This window comes from Ambystoma mexicanum, chromosome 3q, assembly GCF_040938575.1.
Source record: "Ambystoma mexicanum isolate Mex_15411 chromosome 3q, UKY_AmexF1_1, whole genome shotgun sequence".
NCBI lineage: Eukaryota > Metazoa > Chordata > Amphibia > Caudata > Ambystomatidae > Ambystoma > Ambystoma mexicanum.
The window spans coordinates 334,943,202-334,961,453 of record NC_090926.1 but is presented as its reverse complement, the minus strand read 5'-3'; the positions used below and the strand labels follow the sequence as shown (position 1 = coordinate 334,961,453).

The 18,252-nt window shown below is 46.2% G+C and overlaps 1 protein-coding gene across 2 annotated transcripts in view; it reads right to left on the bottom strand.

Annotated features, from left to right (window-relative positions):
* Positions 1-1,281: 1,281 nt before the first annotated feature.
* The window catches only part of ADAM19 (ADAM metallopeptidase domain 19), a 378,374-nt gene continuing 361,403 nt past the window's right edge, over positions 1,282-18,252 (bottom strand). The window contains exons 22-23 of one of the 2 annotated variants that reach the window (XM_069653926.1): positions 5,023-5,194; positions 1,282-1,947 (exon numbers count right to left, since the gene is read on the bottom strand). In XM_069653926.1, coding sequence (XP_069510027.1) covers positions 5,042-5,194 — 153 coding nt within the window. In that variant the 3' untranslated portion in view covers positions 1,282-1,947; positions 5,023-5,041. The remainder of the gene's footprint in view (positions 1,948-5,022; positions 5,195-18,252) is intronic. The other variant, XM_069653927.1, reaches the window with a different exon arrangement.

Here is an 18,252-nt window from a genome sequence, read left to right as displayed (position 1 = left end):
CCTCCTCAAAGCCGCACACATTACATTTGATATCTTCATAATAATTGCATGCAAATTCTCATTTCCTAAAAGGATTAAGAAGGAATTAAGACTCGGGTTGATACTATACGCTAAAGCAGAGAGAGCAGGAAAGGACATACAGGACAACATGGAGGGGAAAAGCCCTGATTTCTTTCAGTTTTAAAATCGAACACTATTTTGCATAGAGCATGGTGTTTTTTTTTTTTTTTAAATTAGAGCTGGTATTCTACCTTCTTTTGGTTTTTTGTGTATGCTAGCCGAGTCATTCATTCAGATAAGAAGTAATTCATGCAGAAAGTAATTTGGAATTTATATTGGCCAAAAAAAGGGTTATGGGCAAGCTCTTTAAAACTAATAATAACTATACCAATGAAAATTGTAGATGGCGGGGGGGGGGGTGGTACCACCCGTATATTTCCTATGTGCAGAGTGAGGCTTCAAAATGGCTGTTTGGACACTGTGGAGCTGTGTGATGTTGGTTACTGTTGTGGAATTGGGCTATGTTAACCCACAGCATGGGCTGACCGGCCATTCGTTCTCTTGGACGACTCTTTGATCAACCCTTCATCCGCCACTCTGTATGGCTAACAGTGTCTGGCCACAGGGCTATGCTATCTTATGTGCAATTTTTCTAGAGATCTAAAACAGGCTGTAAATGAGCCCCAAAACAGTTTTTAGGTGGGCGTCCTGTAGTGAGGTCCTGGTTGGGGTCTTCCTGGTGTCTGGTGAAGGTATTTCAGTTGACCCCTTTCCATTTGCGCCAAAGTAAAGACGGTTAGGTGAGATATGGTGTGCCTGGCGATACCCTTCTCACTCTAACCCGTCCTCTGCACCAGCAACTGAACAGCTCCAAACATAGGGTCTCATTACGACTATGTGGGTAATTTGTAAATGCACTTGGCCTGCTAAACCTGCCTTGCTGGTTGGGATTGCCAGGTATACGCATGACTTGGGCTACACAGAAATCACTGCATGGGATCATTATTGATTATTTACCCCACGCTGTAGTTTTTGTACCTCAGGACATAAGTATCCCAAGTTCTATTCGGGTGACATTTAGAAATAGGAACGATTTAAAATACCAACTCTTCTTACAATTGACACCGAAGACCAAGCGAGGCCCGGTGTATCCACTCTGGAATTCAATGGTGGCTATATTGGGTCATGTCATTGCACAAAGAAGAAGTCTCCACATCCTCTGCATGATCCACAGTGTTGCTGGCACACCATTATCTGCCACACATTCAATGAAGACCAGTGTGCGTGGTGAACCCTTTATTACACTGAATACTAGAAGGAAACGGAGAATGGAGTGTGGCGGACTTCTGTGTCGCGTCTAGCCGCCATGAATTGGGTACGCTGGGAAGAACGGGGCGCAGGGTGAGTGTGCGCATCCAGCACTAGTCACATAGAATCTCACCAGGAGATACAAACGCCAGGAGAAGCCTACACAAACCGGCATCGGAAACAGTCTGGATGGCCACTAACGCAGCGACACCGCCATCAGTTCTTGCGCAATGCCTCCTGTCAGTTTCGCTCCTGCGGGCCTGCTACTTCCTTGCTTATTGTACTGTCAGTTTGCAATAGTCTCCTGTGTACATTCCTTGGTTCCCCATTGTGATCCCAGTTCATGAAATTGATTCTCGCAGAGAAGACTACCACCTGGTTCCATCTGAGGGTTGTACCGTGGGAAGAAAACTGGCCCTGCCTTCTCATTAATGCATTTTGGTTACGAGAAACGGAGGAGAAGACCCATCAATTGCTCGCTCTGCGACAGACCACTCATGGCCACTCCAGATCCTAGCAAAGCAGTTGGGGTGTAGGCACGCCTAAAGTTGAAGATGACGCGGAACCTCAAGATGCAATGCTGGAGTCGGGGATGCCCTTTCTGCATCCCTTAGCAGTTTCACTTTGAGGAACGAAATCCTAGAAGAAAGAAAAGAGAACATTGCTATCATTGAATGAACGGCAATCTATCAGTAAAATGCAGTGGCAGTGAACCACCACTCGAAGCGCACACAGAAGTGTTCTGATTACATATTACCACAGGAATACTGCACAGGTGTGTGCCTAATATGGCACATTCACAGAGGAACTAGTGGCATAACCCGCAATGCCAGAGGCTCCTACTAAAATCTGGAAAGGGGCCCCAAAGACTCCATCCATCCAAAGACTTACAAAGAGCTAGGGCCAAGCAGGGCCAAGCAGGGGACATCTGTGCTGCAGGGCGGTGCTTGTTATGCCCCTGATACTGATCCAAATACAGATGATTGTAAAGGGAATGGTACACTCTATAGTACACTCTATAGTATGGTTAACCTGAAGCATTGCCTCAACACTGCCGCAGCAGTGGCTAACACCAAAGCATTTCCATAGCTATATTGGATTATATAGTGTGCCAAATGTACATAACGGCCAGATCCAGAGCACTGTCCGAGACATAGGCCCTCATTATGAGTTTGCCAGTACCCTGCTGGTAATGCTGGCGGGGTTACTGGCAAATGGTCCCTACCATCGCCACCGCCCAATATCCTGGTATTACTGGGATGTTATGTGTGGCAGAGATGACAGTAAATTCCCATTCCACGGAGTCCCGTGGGATTGCCTGAATCACCAGTATTACCGGTGCCAGTGATTCAGGCCTTTCTTTGCAGATAGCCGCCTGATCTACTGGCAGGTCAGATTTGCCGGGAGATCCTTGCCCTTCCCCCGCCCACTGGCAAACTTGTGTTTTGCTGGTCTGGAAAAAAATACTGTTGCCGGAATTACTGTCTTTTTTCCAGACCGGCAAAGTCATAATGAGGGCCATAAAGTATTATATCATGTCAAAAACACAACATGAACATAATATCACATTTGAATTTTGGGCTTGCATCCAGGATCCTCGCGATTGGAAGTGATGTCTAAATAGTTGGTATTCTGGCTCCGAGTTCTCAGCTTAACCCCCGGAAGGATATAGGACCGAACTCTGAATACAGTACTTAACAGGCAGGCCCTGCTTACCACACTATTATCACTCCGTGATGGCATGACTCATGAAACACCGCACTACTGAGGAGTTTGCACTGCAAGCGTCATTTCCTTAAGAATTCATTGAGGGTTTATTTCCTGTGAAGGCTTTGCTTCTATTGTCGATCTAATTTACAAAGAGCCTGATTTGCTGTGAATGACAAACATTTGGTACAGGTAGTGCCTTAAGTGGCACTGCTAAATGAGCTGGGCCTCATCAAGGGGAAGTGGCCTAATGGCAGGAGTCGCCTACTGGCCCGTTGGGACAGCGCCTCGCCTATTCAGCCTTAATGGTGGCGCTGCCCCTCGCCAGATGGGGAGGGGCAGCGTCACCATTAACGCTGTCATGTAGTGGCCAGGGCTTCCAGGGGAGACTAGTGAGCCTCGACAGGGCCCCGCCTCAAAACGAGATTTCGGAGCCTGGCGGGGCTTGGCCCTGGCTGGCCCCAGCTCACTTAACACCCTGGGTACAGGAGTTAACAGAGTCTGTGAGCGTGCCAAAGAGATGAGCCGGCCGGCCTTTGTCCATTTGCTAGAGGCCCAGACCACTTTTATCCAAAGAAAAAATAAGGCCACACACAGCTGCTACAAGACTCTGCCCCCGAAGTGGTCGGAGGTCTCCTGTGCACCAATCTACGTCCTCCAGAGTCTCTTCAGGTGGAAACGCAAGAGGCATTACTTAGCCCAAAGAGCCTAGTACTCTCTAGATGCAGATACTGAAACCTAGGGATTCCACTAGCAAAAGTGTCAGCTGTCTTTTTATTCTCACAAAATGTATGTTTTTATAGTTCCTTCTATAAGCTTTAAAGTTGACGGGGCACATGCCGCCCGCTATTTTTCTTTTCACATTGCCTGCTTTTCTTTTGTGTTGTTTCATTTTTGGTACTTTAAAAACATTACTTTTGTGCCAGACTAAATGGATACTAATATAATGACAACATCAGATCCAAACCTGAGGCAACTGAGATTTAACAGCAGGAGAGTTCATCTGCAGGTCTGGTGCAAAGTTGGCCACATGTCAAGCCTGCGTGGATCTACTTTTCATTCTTCAGAGGATGGCAAAATACATACCATTGGGAGGGTTCATAACTGTGTATTAAAGAATTTAGAGTAGCGCAGGGAAAACAGAACACTCACACGGCATCCTGTACTCTGGGCACTCATTACCTCATACATGCAAACAAACATTCTGAATAGCATGCCAGAAAGATAGGAAAGATAGACGCATTACAACAAAGCATTGATTGTGGCACAATGAAATCAATGGCCACTTTATGTGCTATGGTCAAACGTTTATACACTGTACTCTAGCTTTTAGGTACAAGGATTTTGTCTAGTGATCGAGGACACCAAAATGGAACGTCTTGTGATGATCGTAACAGACACGACAGAAAAAAACATGCTATCACTGTAACTTGCGAAAAGCAAAATACATATGGTTTTTGTCTGCATTGTGAATTTGAGGTGTTTAAGAACAGACTAAATCAGTAACTCACCCCCTGAACTGTACCTAAAATAAACCTTTGTTATTCCTATTATTTCTTATTTAGGGTTACTGCTCAAAGTGTTACACTTGGGTAACCCCATGTTCCTTAAAATATTTTTCAAAGAAGCCTGAACAAGAAAGCCAGCCACTCAACCACTCCAGAAACAAAGAGCCACATGGCGCTGGCCACAGTCCAGGAGCTTCCATTGAAAAAGAAACATTCTTTTTGGTTTGGGGTAGCAAGGGGTACCACAGGGGTAGCAAGGGAGACCTCCTGGATCACAGTTGCAACCCTGGTGACCCCCAAATGACGTCCCTGCGTTTATGTTCTCCTACATCTAAGCTTTCGGGACTCTCCACCATGGATCACTGCCCAGGACAGTAAACATGGCTTCTCTCTCACCTTTGGGCTCTTATACACCTGAGCCCTCTGACGCCTCTGTGTTCACCTGCCTATGGGCTCTAACCACTGGGCCCTCTCGCCTCTTGGGCCCCTGTGCACTCACCTCCTTGGTTGATGCACCATCATGGTCCGGGTTCAGCACCTGGCCCGGGTTTGCTGTCTTGCCTCCCAACGGTAGGCGCTAGACTTCGAGTTCTGGACTTCTTCAGATTGGGTCCTCGGCTCGGAACAGGTGGTAAGGGTTTCTTTGGCGGATCAGATCTCTGTGATTGCTGCTGGCAGAAAAACAGCACATTTGCTAAATATTGCACATAAGAGATTCTGACGCATCGTAGCCCTGGAATGACAATCTCCTACAGCCCCTCACCCCCTCATGAAGATGCATGCTCTCGAGGTCTTGGTTGTTGTGTGGCCTCCGGTGTAAGTGAATTTGCCAACGAGGTGTTTCTTTTCTGCATAAGACATCAATAACTTTCTTTGTGGCCCACCCTTTTCTGTGTACTGTCTGTTTGCCGTTCTCTTGGAGCAATGTTTTATTAGTCTATGGCTCTTTGTGGCATTTTGCATATTTCTTCAGTTTTGAACAGCTTTACGTTTCGACTCCTTTCACAAGTCTTTCTTTCTAACTATTTTGTGTATTTAGCTTTGTATTTCTATATACTTTGTCCCAGCAAAATATTGGAACCTAAGTTTACTGACCAACTGCAGGAATATTTAAAGCTAATAACATCTTCCTGAATTGTCAACCAGGATTGAGACTAATGGGAGGGTTGGAATAAGCTGCTCCTGACATAGTTCCTTGGTTCCCTGCACACTGGCTGCCAGGCAGCAGCAATCCTTCTTGACCTCTCTACATTGCATGTCACAGGTGACCAGGACACAGAACTTGGTCGTCTCTGAGGCTGGATGGCGGAAGTACACCTTGGTATGAAGCAAATCCTTTCTGATCATACAAGTAAACGAGGCAAGAATAGGATTGTTTGCTCCCAAGTTTGGAGCTCTCCCCCCACCCGCTTACACAATCTGGCTACTTCTGCTATCCCCACCCATTCCAAACCTCCCCGGGGTGTGCCCCCTAAGTACAGGGCACCGTTGCTTCCCAGATAGGTTTGAATGTTGTTAATCCCATACAACACATAAAGCAAAATACCTGTGTGGGTCCTCAAGGATCCTCTGTGCCCCAAATCCTATTTTACATCTACATGTTCCAGGTCTTCAAAGAAATCAAGTGCTACCACCTATGATTCCAGGTGTACAAAATTTATATGCACATTTTCTGGATGTTGAGCAACATAGAAAAGACATAGAAAAGGTAACTATTAGTCCAGCAAAAGTCCAGGGCACCTGGTCCGGATAGGATAGCCAATGTTACATAAAAGGCAACCCGGCCTTGTGGTCAGGTGTATTGTGCATTTCGGCAAATTGGAGAAACAGAGGAATTCCCAAGACATGGAAACGTTAAAAAAAAATATATATATATATATATATATATATATATATATATATATATATATTTTTTTTTTTTTATTATTTATTTATTTTTTTTTTTTAAAGGCAAAAGAGGTATCCCCAATGGTTCGAACCTAAAAAATCGTTAACAAAAAAAATTATGATTTAAAAAAAAAATGATTTAGAATAGGGGTCTTTCTAAATTAAACTGTCCTGTCCCACCCCTTGTGGGGTGCATTTAAAGGCCCCAAACAGAAGTCCCTTTCACCTGCACAGCAGCATTTAAACATTGCAACCAAAAATGGCCCTGCTTTGTTTTCCCTTTCACATGAATGGCAAGAAGTTATACACTGCAACCAAAAAAGGCCGGGCTTTTGCTTTTATTTCACATCAATGGCAAGAATGTAAACACTGCAACCAAAAACGGCCTGGCTTTTTCTCTTGGTTCATGTCAAATTAAAGAACCATGTGGAAAGGGGCTACCCATCATTATCAATGGACAATCGCAATGTAAATTCACCCAAGGGGGAGGAATTAAAGAATACTGTGAGCTGCATGACAGGATTTTAAAACATTAACAGCAAAAGCGGCCTGCATATGTTGCAAATAAAAATGTCTTTAAAAGCCACAATGGAAAAAGATATCACTGCTCACACAGAAAATGTCAGGGAAACATGATATGGGGAGTGACCAAAGGAAATGTATATTAGGTTTCACCCACAAAACTCCTGTAACCTGTGAAGAGACACTATTTCAGGAAAAAACGGTTCTGCCTGAGGCAGGAGCTTCACCATGACAAGCCCCACATCCAGCTGGATATCACACCTCTTCTCTAACAATCCTGTAATAAAACGTGATGCTGCGTGAGGCGTCATAATTCCATGTTCTGCAGACATGTTGGCAGGGATTTCAAAGAAGGCAATCCTTGGCTAAAGCATGACGAAAAGGTGTGAGTCATTGTAGCAGCCACTTCAAAGAGCAAACTGCCAATTTCAAAAGGACTCATAAAAAAAACCTATGGTCACAGGCTGACCCAGGGGAACAGATGGCTGTGGGGGATGAAGCAACCCTCCCATATGTTGACCAAGACACTCCCAATTAATATTAAAAGACTGTTTTGTTTAAGGCTCTTTGCACAGCCACCAGACTAAGGATTTATTTCCATTTTATGCTATTTTTCAGGTAATTTCCAGGTGGTTTTAAGGATATAAATTGCATTTACCTGGGACTTTGGGAACTGTAATGGCCAGTTAGATTCGGTTTCTGGCTGATCTGAACATGTGACAATTATGAGATTGATGAAAAGGTGGAAATTGAAATTAGGACTATGCTTGATGATGTACATATTTATAACTTTTGTACATTTTATGAAAATGACAAAAATGTGCCACATGGACATGCAACATCGTACATATTTGGGGATCGGCTTGTCTAATTCCCCATGATTAACGGAGGAAATGGAATATATGTTTCATATGGCAGTGGCTAGCACAATTATGAAGTTATGAAAAATATGCCAAAAAGTGGTAAGGGGAACAAAAGGAGGATGACAAATGCAAAAGACAAATGATGCTCTCCTCCCATGAACCAATCCCAACTGGGGGAGGAGAGAGGGATGGTAACTGTCCAATCCTAGTGGCAGGGATATTTATAGGGTACTCCCCCTAGATTGTAAAGTTAGTGATGTCATTTCTGCTATATAAGGGGGACTGTACTAGGATAGAGACACACAAAAACCGGGGAGACAGGAGAAGGAGAACGGAGTGAAGGCTGCTGAACCTTACCATCCTAGAGAGTGCAGTGATCAGATCCCTTGCCCTATCTGTCCAGAGTGTCCTGAGATGCAGCTGGCTTTCCTGAATCTTAAACCAAGACTGGCTATGTAAGTAGCAATACCCCCAGCCCTAAACTGCATAAGCCCTTCATTTTTGTAACAGTGCATCCAATATCCCCATTTAAAACCCCAATTTGCCAGTGTAATTCAGTCATCATTCCATAGAAGAATCTCTTGTTTGCTTGTGTATGTTAGCATATCTCCTTTGAAAAACCTCTCAGTTGACTGTGTAAATCCTTAGTATTTTCTTTAGTAAATCAATGAATTCCCCCATTGAAATTCACGGTTCAAGATTGTTGCAATTCGAAATCAACCATCTTGTTCCTGGTGTTTATATTTAATTGTTATAGTCATTAAAGTGTTGCCTCAAAAGAATAATTCTCCTTGTAACTAAAAACCGAATTTGTCTGTGGATTGTGTGCATTACCAAACACATTCTTATTTCCATCTGTCCTATTAAGCCTACACCGTTGCTCCCATTGTGAGCCATCCCTTTTGCCTAGAAGCCTACCTGTCATGAGCCTCTGTCCTTGTCACCAAAAAACGATTTTCCTATTGTAAGCTAAACCCCTTCCCTGAGCTGCCTGTCATTGTAAACCTCAGTATGAACAAATTTCCGTTTGCTACTGTATTTTCCCTTTGTATTTGCTTTTTCTCAAAACCGATATTCCCACTGCATTTCTATTTTGCCCTGGTGTGCTGATTAGTATTCTCTAAAACTTTGCCTATCTCCTAAGAATAAGCAATACACATTTTCTTCTATACTGTCCCCTAGCAGTTGTGAGAAATAATCAAAATCCCATTCTTCCATTTTGCTCGAAAAATGGGTTTTCCCTTTCTTTGCTGGCTTGCCATCTTGTGGTGATGGGCTTTACCCCAAAACCGATTTTCCCTCTATTTTCCTACTCCTTGCCACTGCCTTCCATTCAAAGGAATCAAGTCCAAATTGATGTTTGGGGGTGTGTGCTGCAGGTGGAGTGCTTGACTGTAGGTGCTATCACTTTGTGTGGAATTGTTATTTTCCTGTTTCGTCATTAAAACAAAAGTTAGTGTAACAGTCTATTTCAACCTGATTGTATTTTCCTGGTTGTCTTTCTAACAAAAGCGAGTGTAACAGTCCATTTCCACTTAGTCACTCTAGATAGGATATTGCATTTGTTTTGCCACAATTTTGGTGGCTGTAGTATTTTAATTATCCTCATTTACATTGAAAGAGATGTGTTGGAGGCCTGCTCAGAATAATCTGCAGTATATTAAAAATAAAAAGCGTTCTATTGTGTGCCACATTCATTTTAGGGGGAAGGAGTTCCCTGGCTGGAGTGTCCCATGTAATAAACTTTGACACCCTGCCGCACACAAGTGTGCGCAGGCACTGACAGGCTGACCAGGATCCAGAAGCAGCAACGAGGGAGAAGGAATAAGTGTTGTGTGTGCGTGTTTGTGTGTGTGCTGTATGTCTCTGTGTGTTTTGGTTCAGGGGAGTCTTGGGTGGGGATGGAGGGGCGGGGACTGTGGGAGGGGCTTTGAGGGGAGAAACCCCACTATTTCGCACAAATCCCACTCACGAGGGTGGGGGCGAAGCAACGTCCTCTTTTAGCTTTTTGTAGGCCGCCTAAAATCAGCTGAAAAAAATCTGTCTTTTTGTTAGGCGACCTACAAAAAGCGAAAATAAGACATCGAACCATCCCCAATAACTATCATCCCCTCCCCTTTGCAGACATCAGCAGTAAGATATTAGCTTAACTAATATTCACAGAATTAAACGAATGGGCTTAGAGTTTCAGGCATGTTACTATATTTCATGCAGGTTTCAGAAATCAATGGTTTAATATATATTTTTTACAAACCCAAGGGATGAAACCACATTCGCTTCCAGTTTACCCTGCCTGTTTAACCTCATCGAAGGCAAAGGAGAAGTTCAGTCAGATGAGGATGTGGACAAAGTTGGCTGAATCTAGTATTCTGGAGGGAATGCTGTTGACATTGGTGGTCTCCCATACCAACACCCACATTTAATTGAGGCTTGATGCTGGAGGAACTCTCCTGAGAGAAATACTGACGTACACAGGCCTTAGACAAGGTTGTGTTCTTGACACAAGCTTTTTAAATCTATATATTTCAATAATCCTTCGGGAAATATTCAAACATATTCTCCAAAATTAGGACATCTAAGGTTGCGATGGTTAGCTTGCGCGTATATAACGTTATCACCCATCGGATTTTAGCATAGCTTGAAAATAATTGGGACACATGCGAAGGATAACAAATTGATTGTTAACCACCCACCCCCAAACATTTAAAATTATACAATTTGGAGAGAAAAGGAAAATAAAGATTTGTATATGGGCAACTGCCAGTTTCGAGTTAGCGAAGGCGACACAATGTGGATTTGGGGTTACCTGTTTGCTACTGTGGCTAGTGCGCGGGCACTCAAACAGAGTAAACATGAGGTTTGCTGTGGTGATAGACAATAGACAAAAATCGACCATCGTTCTGGTAGTTTCTCATTATTACCCTTGATTAATTATTATAAAGTGAAAGTGATGCCATAAATTTGCATCTAAGAACTCGGATTTAAAGAACTGCAGGTGGATTTGGAAAATCCCTTGCGCTGGTCGGCTCCGATGGTGGTGATATGGCATGGATTGGGTTCAACCACCTGGGATTCAAAGACTCGGGGGAACAGGTTGACTTTTCAGGTAGGAGTTAAACACCGCACCTAAACCCTTGTACGTGTACCTACTAAGGATACCCCTAGAGAAGGCTGGACCAGTGTGGTCACATGTACGCAGCAAGGTGAAAAGGTTATGGAGGGTTTTGGATTGGAGATGTCCTACATCAAAGATGCAAGAATTATGAAGAAAACATTACGGGAACAAGATTGGTGTAACACCTTACATTCTATTGGAAAGTACGCAGTTTACAGAAAATTTGCCAACAACCATATGTATCAAGGCATTATGTAAATTGTGGACTTTGTGGCCAGGAGGTTCAAATGGAGCGCACAAATCACCTGACACTTTTTTGTGCAAATACATTTTTTAGTAAGGAGGAGTTGCGCTTTATTTCTACAAAGCATTTCTGCCACAGAATTAGGTCAGGAGCGCAGGTAACCGTGATCATAGCATTAATACGATTTGTAATGACTGCACATTAATTGTTAGATGAAAGGGTATAGGGTATTAAGTATGGGGATGTTGAGGGTTGTATATATGTATGCTTTTGCTCTTATCTAAGTCTATTGTGTTGGTAAGAATGGTATGAATTGTGTAAGGTTTAGATCATAAACCAGACCACAATAATGATGATGACAACGACATCATCTGGCTTTTGTGGATGATCCAACAGCCCTGGCCTAGAGCCCTGTCACCCTGCAAAGGACCTTCAACCAGCTGCTATAATGCTGTGATCACATGCTATGAATGATTAACGAAGCACAAGTGGGAAATCTAATTCAACAAGTGTTAGTAACGAAACAAGTTAGGCGGGACGAACTTTGATGGGACCCATGGTCTCAACTAGACTGCAAGAAAGATGTCAAGTTTCGTGTGTTTTCGTCCTGCTCCTAGAATTTCAGATGAGGCCCTTAATGGGCCACAGAGACTGCAAACTAGCGATTGCAGCCTTATTGGAGAGGCCATCATATCCCCACCTCCCTAACCCCCGTCTGTCACTGCCAACACACTGCTCTTCCCCATTCTGCTGCCACCGCACCTCCCCATCCCCTTTTTTCGTGCCAAGGTGCAGCACATTTTTTAGGAATCTATGCCCCGCCCTCCATCTTTTCTGCTCTGTGTTTCAGCAGGAAGAATCCCTTGCAGGGTTGCAGCATCACTCTGATACAGAAGGCCTGATGCCACGTCAAAACCTGGTGTGTTTGTGTCTGTTGGTGGTGGTGGAGGGGTGGGTGGTTGTTCATTTTGGACTGTGTAAGAAGAGTATGGGGCTTGAGGGGGGACAGCAAGGTAGAACTCTAAGGGGGAAATGAGCAGGGATTCTATCCCCTGCCCAGACCAATGCCTGACAAACTCCTTCTTGCCCTGCCCGAGATGGGGCCTGCCCTTATGGGCAAAATTCTCAGCAGTACACAGAGCACAGCACCTAAGTGTTGTAGTGAGCTTTAAGGCTTCTCGCAGCCTCCAGCATGCTAAGCAAAGAGAAATGGGTGATTGCAGCCCAACATTTCAAGTATCCCTTTCTCTGAAACACAGGCTCTTGCCTCCAATAATCCTTGGCTGCACATTATGGTAATTGACTGGTGTTTATAGACTGCCTCTTACCCATCATCTGGCAACTCGCAGATGCTTGTTTTGTTGCACATTGGATACAATGTATGAGAGAGAGAAGTGAACAAACCTGTATACAAGAGGCCAGTGGTGGGAGTGAAGGGTTGCAGGCTGTTTTGCCTTGTAAGGTCTACCCTCCAAGGTCTCCTGCCACAACACACACCCCCTCAAGCTGCACACCACAAGCCTAGCAATGACTCTCCTCTTTAGCCCTGTCGCACTCCGTTGCGCAAGCAGCTAACCAGACCCAAAGCGCTGTAGTCTATCATATCTTGGGCTCTTCCCTATGGATAGCATACTCCCTAGTTTCTCAGCCAAATTTACAGAAAGCAGATTGGCACCCAGGAACCGGGCACTTCCGAGCTGCACCCATCAACACCACAGGTTTCACATCTGCCTACCCACTGTCCTACGAATGAACCCCATGCCCCTGTTTTTTACTTACATAGCCAAGCGCAGCAAGGCCACCATTAGTGGCAGATGGTGCTATACAAGACCACGTACATCACATTACATAAAACATATACAAAAGCCAACACTTGTGCCTTTGTTAGTGCTTGTTAGGAACAGGTGCAAGGGCACACAAGTCTTATTTTAGTTAATAAGGCATTACATTTCACGAGACTGGTTAAAAATAATACTGGCCGTACACAACAGAAAACTTTGGTGTTTCTGCATGATAGAAGTAGCTAGAAACCAAGAAATAGACATTTCCCAATAACCCAATTGTACATAAAAGAGGACATATGTTGAATGTATCTTTGACATGCCTGGCAATTGTGCATGTAATTTGCATGTGACTACATGTTATTCAATGTGCTTGTTTCTGCATGTAAATATAGTAGAGCCCTTAACTGTAGACAGTTACCCTAGCAGTTGATGAACTATTTATTTTTAAATGTTTTTATTGGCATTTGTAATCGTATACATAACAGTAGGGCACGGGGTGTGCTTTATATTATTGATCTTCTGTCGTATCAGCCAAGAGAACAACAAATAACAACAAACTAACAAAATTAACAATAATAACAACTTTGACTGTCCACTCCCATGGAATCGTGACATGGTCTTTATTCTGTGTGTATAGTTCAGGGCCGGGGCCACCCCTCTTTGTAGCCGCTACGAAGCACCGCACCTGGAACGTACTCGGGCACATTGATCTGATCATAACGTTTTACCTGAAATTTGTGTCCTGTTGGGCCGTTCAGGGGGGTTTAAAGTCTGTCGAGAAGATCATGTCTCTCATGAGGGCCTTCCAGGACTCCAGTGTTGTGCTCACATTGTCCCCGCCTCTGTTGTTTCCCTCCTCCCAGGCCCTGGTCTCGGCCATGGTCCATCTCTCCATTTCCCTGATCCAGGGCCCGTATCTGGGGCCTGCGGGCGATTTCCAGGCCATCGCTATTGTTCTTTTCACAAGAATGGATGCCATGTCCATGAGCTTCACTAGATGTTTGATTTTACCAAGTCTCGGGTGAGTGCCCAGGAGACATTCCTTAGGTGTCCATTCATACTTTTCCAGCCCTGCTCTCCTGCAGGCTTGCTCAGCAGCGAGCCAGAGCTTCCGAGATCTGGGGCAAGCCCAGAACATGTGGATCAAGTCAGCTTGTTCGGAGGAGCACCATGGGCATGTCGGACGAATCTTGTTGTTGAAGGTGGCTATCCTGTGCGGGGTCATGTAGGTCCTGTAAAGGACGTTCACCTGGATCATCCTGAACCTGGCGTTCCGTGACACCTCCTTCGGGTACAGCAGGGCTCTTGCCCATTCCTCCTCCGTGATTTCCGTCCCTATGTCGGCCTCCCACCTCTCTTTCAGGCGCGCTCCTCTCGGGTTGGTTCGGTCATTTATCTGGGCGTACAGCCGCGATGTCGGTTTCCATCCATCGCTCAAGTTATGCATCTCCTGAACAAGGGGGTGGGTCTCTGGTTCCTCGGGCCATGTGTTCCATTTGGTCTTGGCTACGTGCCTCACCCTCTGATAAAATAAGAATTGTCCCGGAGAGAGTCCGTCCCTTAGTTGCAGCGAATCAAAGTCCCTAAAGGCTCCTTCATCAAACATATCTCCCCATGTGTAGAGGCCACAAGTCTCCCAGCTCCTCATTACTGGGAGGTCGATGGGGGTCCTGCATACATCTGTCAACATGGGAATTTCGGGCATGTACGGGTGATGGAGGCCTAGTAGTGTTTTGACCCTGTTCCAGACCCGCCTCCCCAAGATTACTATCATGGGCGGGTCGGGGGGGCCCACTTGCGAGCCCCATATTAACTCCTTAGGGTGCACAGGCCCAGTCAGTTGACGAAGGAGGCCAGTCTCAGCAGAGGGTTCATCCGAGAGCCACTTTGTTACATGTGTTAGTTGTGATGCGAGATAGTATCTCTGGAAGTCGGGTAGTTGTATGCCGCCCTCGGTGTGGGGGAGCGTGAGGATGTTCAGGGCGAGTCTATGTCTGGACTGACCCCAAAGGAAGTCCCTAACCAGGGATTCCAGTTTCCGGAAGAAGGGCGGGGGGATGTAGTGAGTAATGTTGGTGAAATAGTAGAGGAATCTTGGGAGTATAATCATTTTGGATATTGCAGCTCTTCCCATCGTTGAGAGGGGGAGCTTTGACCAGAATTTGATGGACCTTCGGACTCCGCACATTGCTGCTTCGGTGTTACGCTCATGGGTGGAGGCTGGAGTGTGCATAATAGTTAAACCTAGGTAGCGGAAGGCCTCCGGCTGCCACTGGATCCCTATTTCGGGTAGCTCCTCAATGTCTCGTCCTCTGAGTCCCGCAAGGGGGAAGGCACATGACTTCCGTCTGCTAAATTTTATCCCCGAGTATTTGGCAAAGTTATCAAGGACATCCAGTGCTGTGGGAGTGGTTTCTTGGGGGTTCTTGAGGTATAGAAGGACATCGTCGGCATATAGGGAAATGATGTTGTATGTTCCGCCAATGCTGATGCCAGAGTCGAACAATTGCTTCCTGAAATATATTGCCACTGGTTCCAGGCCTAGGATGTACAACATCGGCGATAGAGGGCACCCTTGTCTGGTTCCTCTTTGGATGGGCCATGCTCTTGATACCACTCCACCTGTCTTCACCCGAGCCACCGGGTCGTTGTAGAGTACCTCGACCCATCGAATGAAGTGTTCCCCTAGACCAAACTCTCTCAGGGTCAGGATCAGCCACTCCCAAAATATCGAATCGAAGGCTTTTTCGGCGTCGAGTGAGAGTACCGCTAGGTCCTCCTTGCCCTCCATTGTTTGTGCCATGACATGTTGGAGCCTCCTCAGATTGGCGGTGGTGTTGCGTCCTGGGATGAAGCCGTTCTGGTCTTCGTGTATCAGTGACCCTATCACCCTCGAGAGCCTCTTGGCTAGTATAGTCGTGAGGATTTTGCCATCGTAATTCAGCATGGCCAAGGGGCGATACGAGTCGCACTCATCAGGTGGTTTGCCTGGTTTGAGCATTGGTATTATGAGAGTCTCTCTCATGCTGCTCGGCAAGGTTCCAGTCTCATATGCCTCCGAATAGACCTCGTGTAATATCGGGGCTAGGGTCTCCTCGTAAGCTTTGTAAAATTCTGGTGTGAGGCCGTCCGTCCCGGGTATCTTGCTGGTGGAGAGGGACCTGATCGCTTCCGATATGTCTTCTAGTGTGATGGCCTCCTCTAGCGCCGCTCGATGTTCTTGGCTCAGCTTGGGTAGTTCGATTTCGTCCAGGGTGTCTCTTATGTCTTCTTCAGGGATTCTTTCGCTGTGGGTATAAAGTCTGGCATAAAAGCTTGAGAAGACTTCATTTATCGCTTGTTGCGTTCTTTGTGTTGTGCCTCTCTCGTCTTTGATCTCTTTGAGGGCCTGCCTTGGGTTCTCCCTCTTACATAACCAGGCAAGTATCCTGCCGGGCTTATCCGCTTCTTTGTGTGCCCGCAGAGTCCGCGTGGAAAAGTCGAACTTGGACAGCCTATCCCAGGCTGTCCTGCATTCTCCCCTGATGTTCTTCAGTTTGGCTTCCCTGGCAGCGGTCGGAGGCGAAGCATCTTCCAGTTGCCTGATCTCATCCTCCTTGTCCTCCAGTCCCTTCCTTAGTTGTCTCCGGATCCCACCTGCCTCAGCTATTATCTCACCCCTCGTTACCACCTTCATGGCTTCCCAGAATGTGCTCCACTTCTGGACCGATCCTTTGTTGATCCTTACGTACTCTTCTAGTTTCTCTCCTAGAGTTTCCTTGAATGCAGGGTCCGTTAGGGTTTCAGTTGGCATGCGCCACATTGGGATAGGTGGTCGCGGGCCTCTTAGATGGAGCTGTATCAAGAGAGGAGAATGGTCCGAAATCGATCTTCCCAGGTAGTGCGCCGACTCAACCAGCGGTATCAGTGCGTTGTCGACGAAGAGGTGATCTATCCTGGTGTGTAAATCATGGGGGACGGAGTAGAATGAGTAGGCCCTGTCGGTGGGGTGCAGGTCTCGCCAGGCATCAACCAGGTGCAAGTCCGCAACCACATTGCAGAGAGCGCGGGAAGCAGGGGCGTTGGGGGTGCGCGGCGTTAAAGATCTGTCTGCATCTTCGTTCATCACGCAGTTGAAGTCTCCCCCCCACAAGAGGGCGTCCTCCCTGTGGTGTGCCATTTTGGCGCATATCCGCTTGAGGTGAGAGGGTATGCCATGTTGTGGGAAGTATGAGTTGACTATGCATAGTCGGGAATTTTCAAGCATACCCCAGACTATCACATACCTGCCTTCTTCGTCCGTCTCCATCCCCATCTGGTGAAAGGGTGTGTCAGGACTCACCCACGTGTATACGCCGCGTGCGTACTTCGAGTAAGAGGATCCACTGCCCTGGCCGCCCCAGTAGTCCGCCAATTTGTTCGTGGTGTCGGATGTAAGGTGCGTTTCTTGCAGGAGGGCAAACGATACCTTCTTCCTTTTCAAGTAGGAGTGTATTCTATTTCTTCGCAGGTAGGATCCCATCCCTCTGACGTTCCATGTGATTATTCTGAAGCGTGCTGCCATTGCTTGGCCTTAATCATGGATGTGGGAGGCTCCCCGCCCATTTCCTGGGTTGGGCATCCACTGTTAGGTATCATGCTTCGATTTGCTTGCATGGGGTGATAGGCTCCGGTTTCTGGCCTTTGATCCTCCGTGGATTGGAGGATAGTCTTCATGAGGAGTGCAGTCAGAACAGAAACTAGACAAAAATAACCATAACTGGTGCACCCAGCTACTGCCAAGGGGGGGCAGTGCTCGGGGGCTCTCGTGCTGTCTGTCCCCGTCTGGGTTTCTAGCACGGGTGAGTTCGTGCCGGCAACTAGCCAGCACTGGTCTTGCGTGGGTGCGTGCTGTGTGCCCATGAGCGGGAGGCCGGGTGGGCCCCGTAGTCACTTGATGTCCTCAATGTAGTTTCCTCAGTAATAATGTACACTCTTGTGATGGTGTACAGTGCTGGTTCAGGGGTATTGGTGTCCAGGCATCGGTCCGTCACCCCTTATGCTTTCAGTTCAGTTCTCATGGGTGGGTTCAGGGGGGACATCCGCCAGGTTATTGTGTTCCAGCCACATGGTGGCGGCGGCTGGGGTTTCCAAAAAAATCGCTTTTCCCTTGTAAATCACTTTCAGTCTGGAGGATACAACAGCATGTATTTTAGATTTAGTTTTCTCAGTCTAGCCTTGATTGGGACAAAAGAGTTCCTTGCTCGCTGCACAGACTGCGTATAATCAGAGTAAATGGCGACCTTTGAATTGTTCCGCTCTATCTCTCCGCCCTCTCTCGAGAACTTTAGGATCA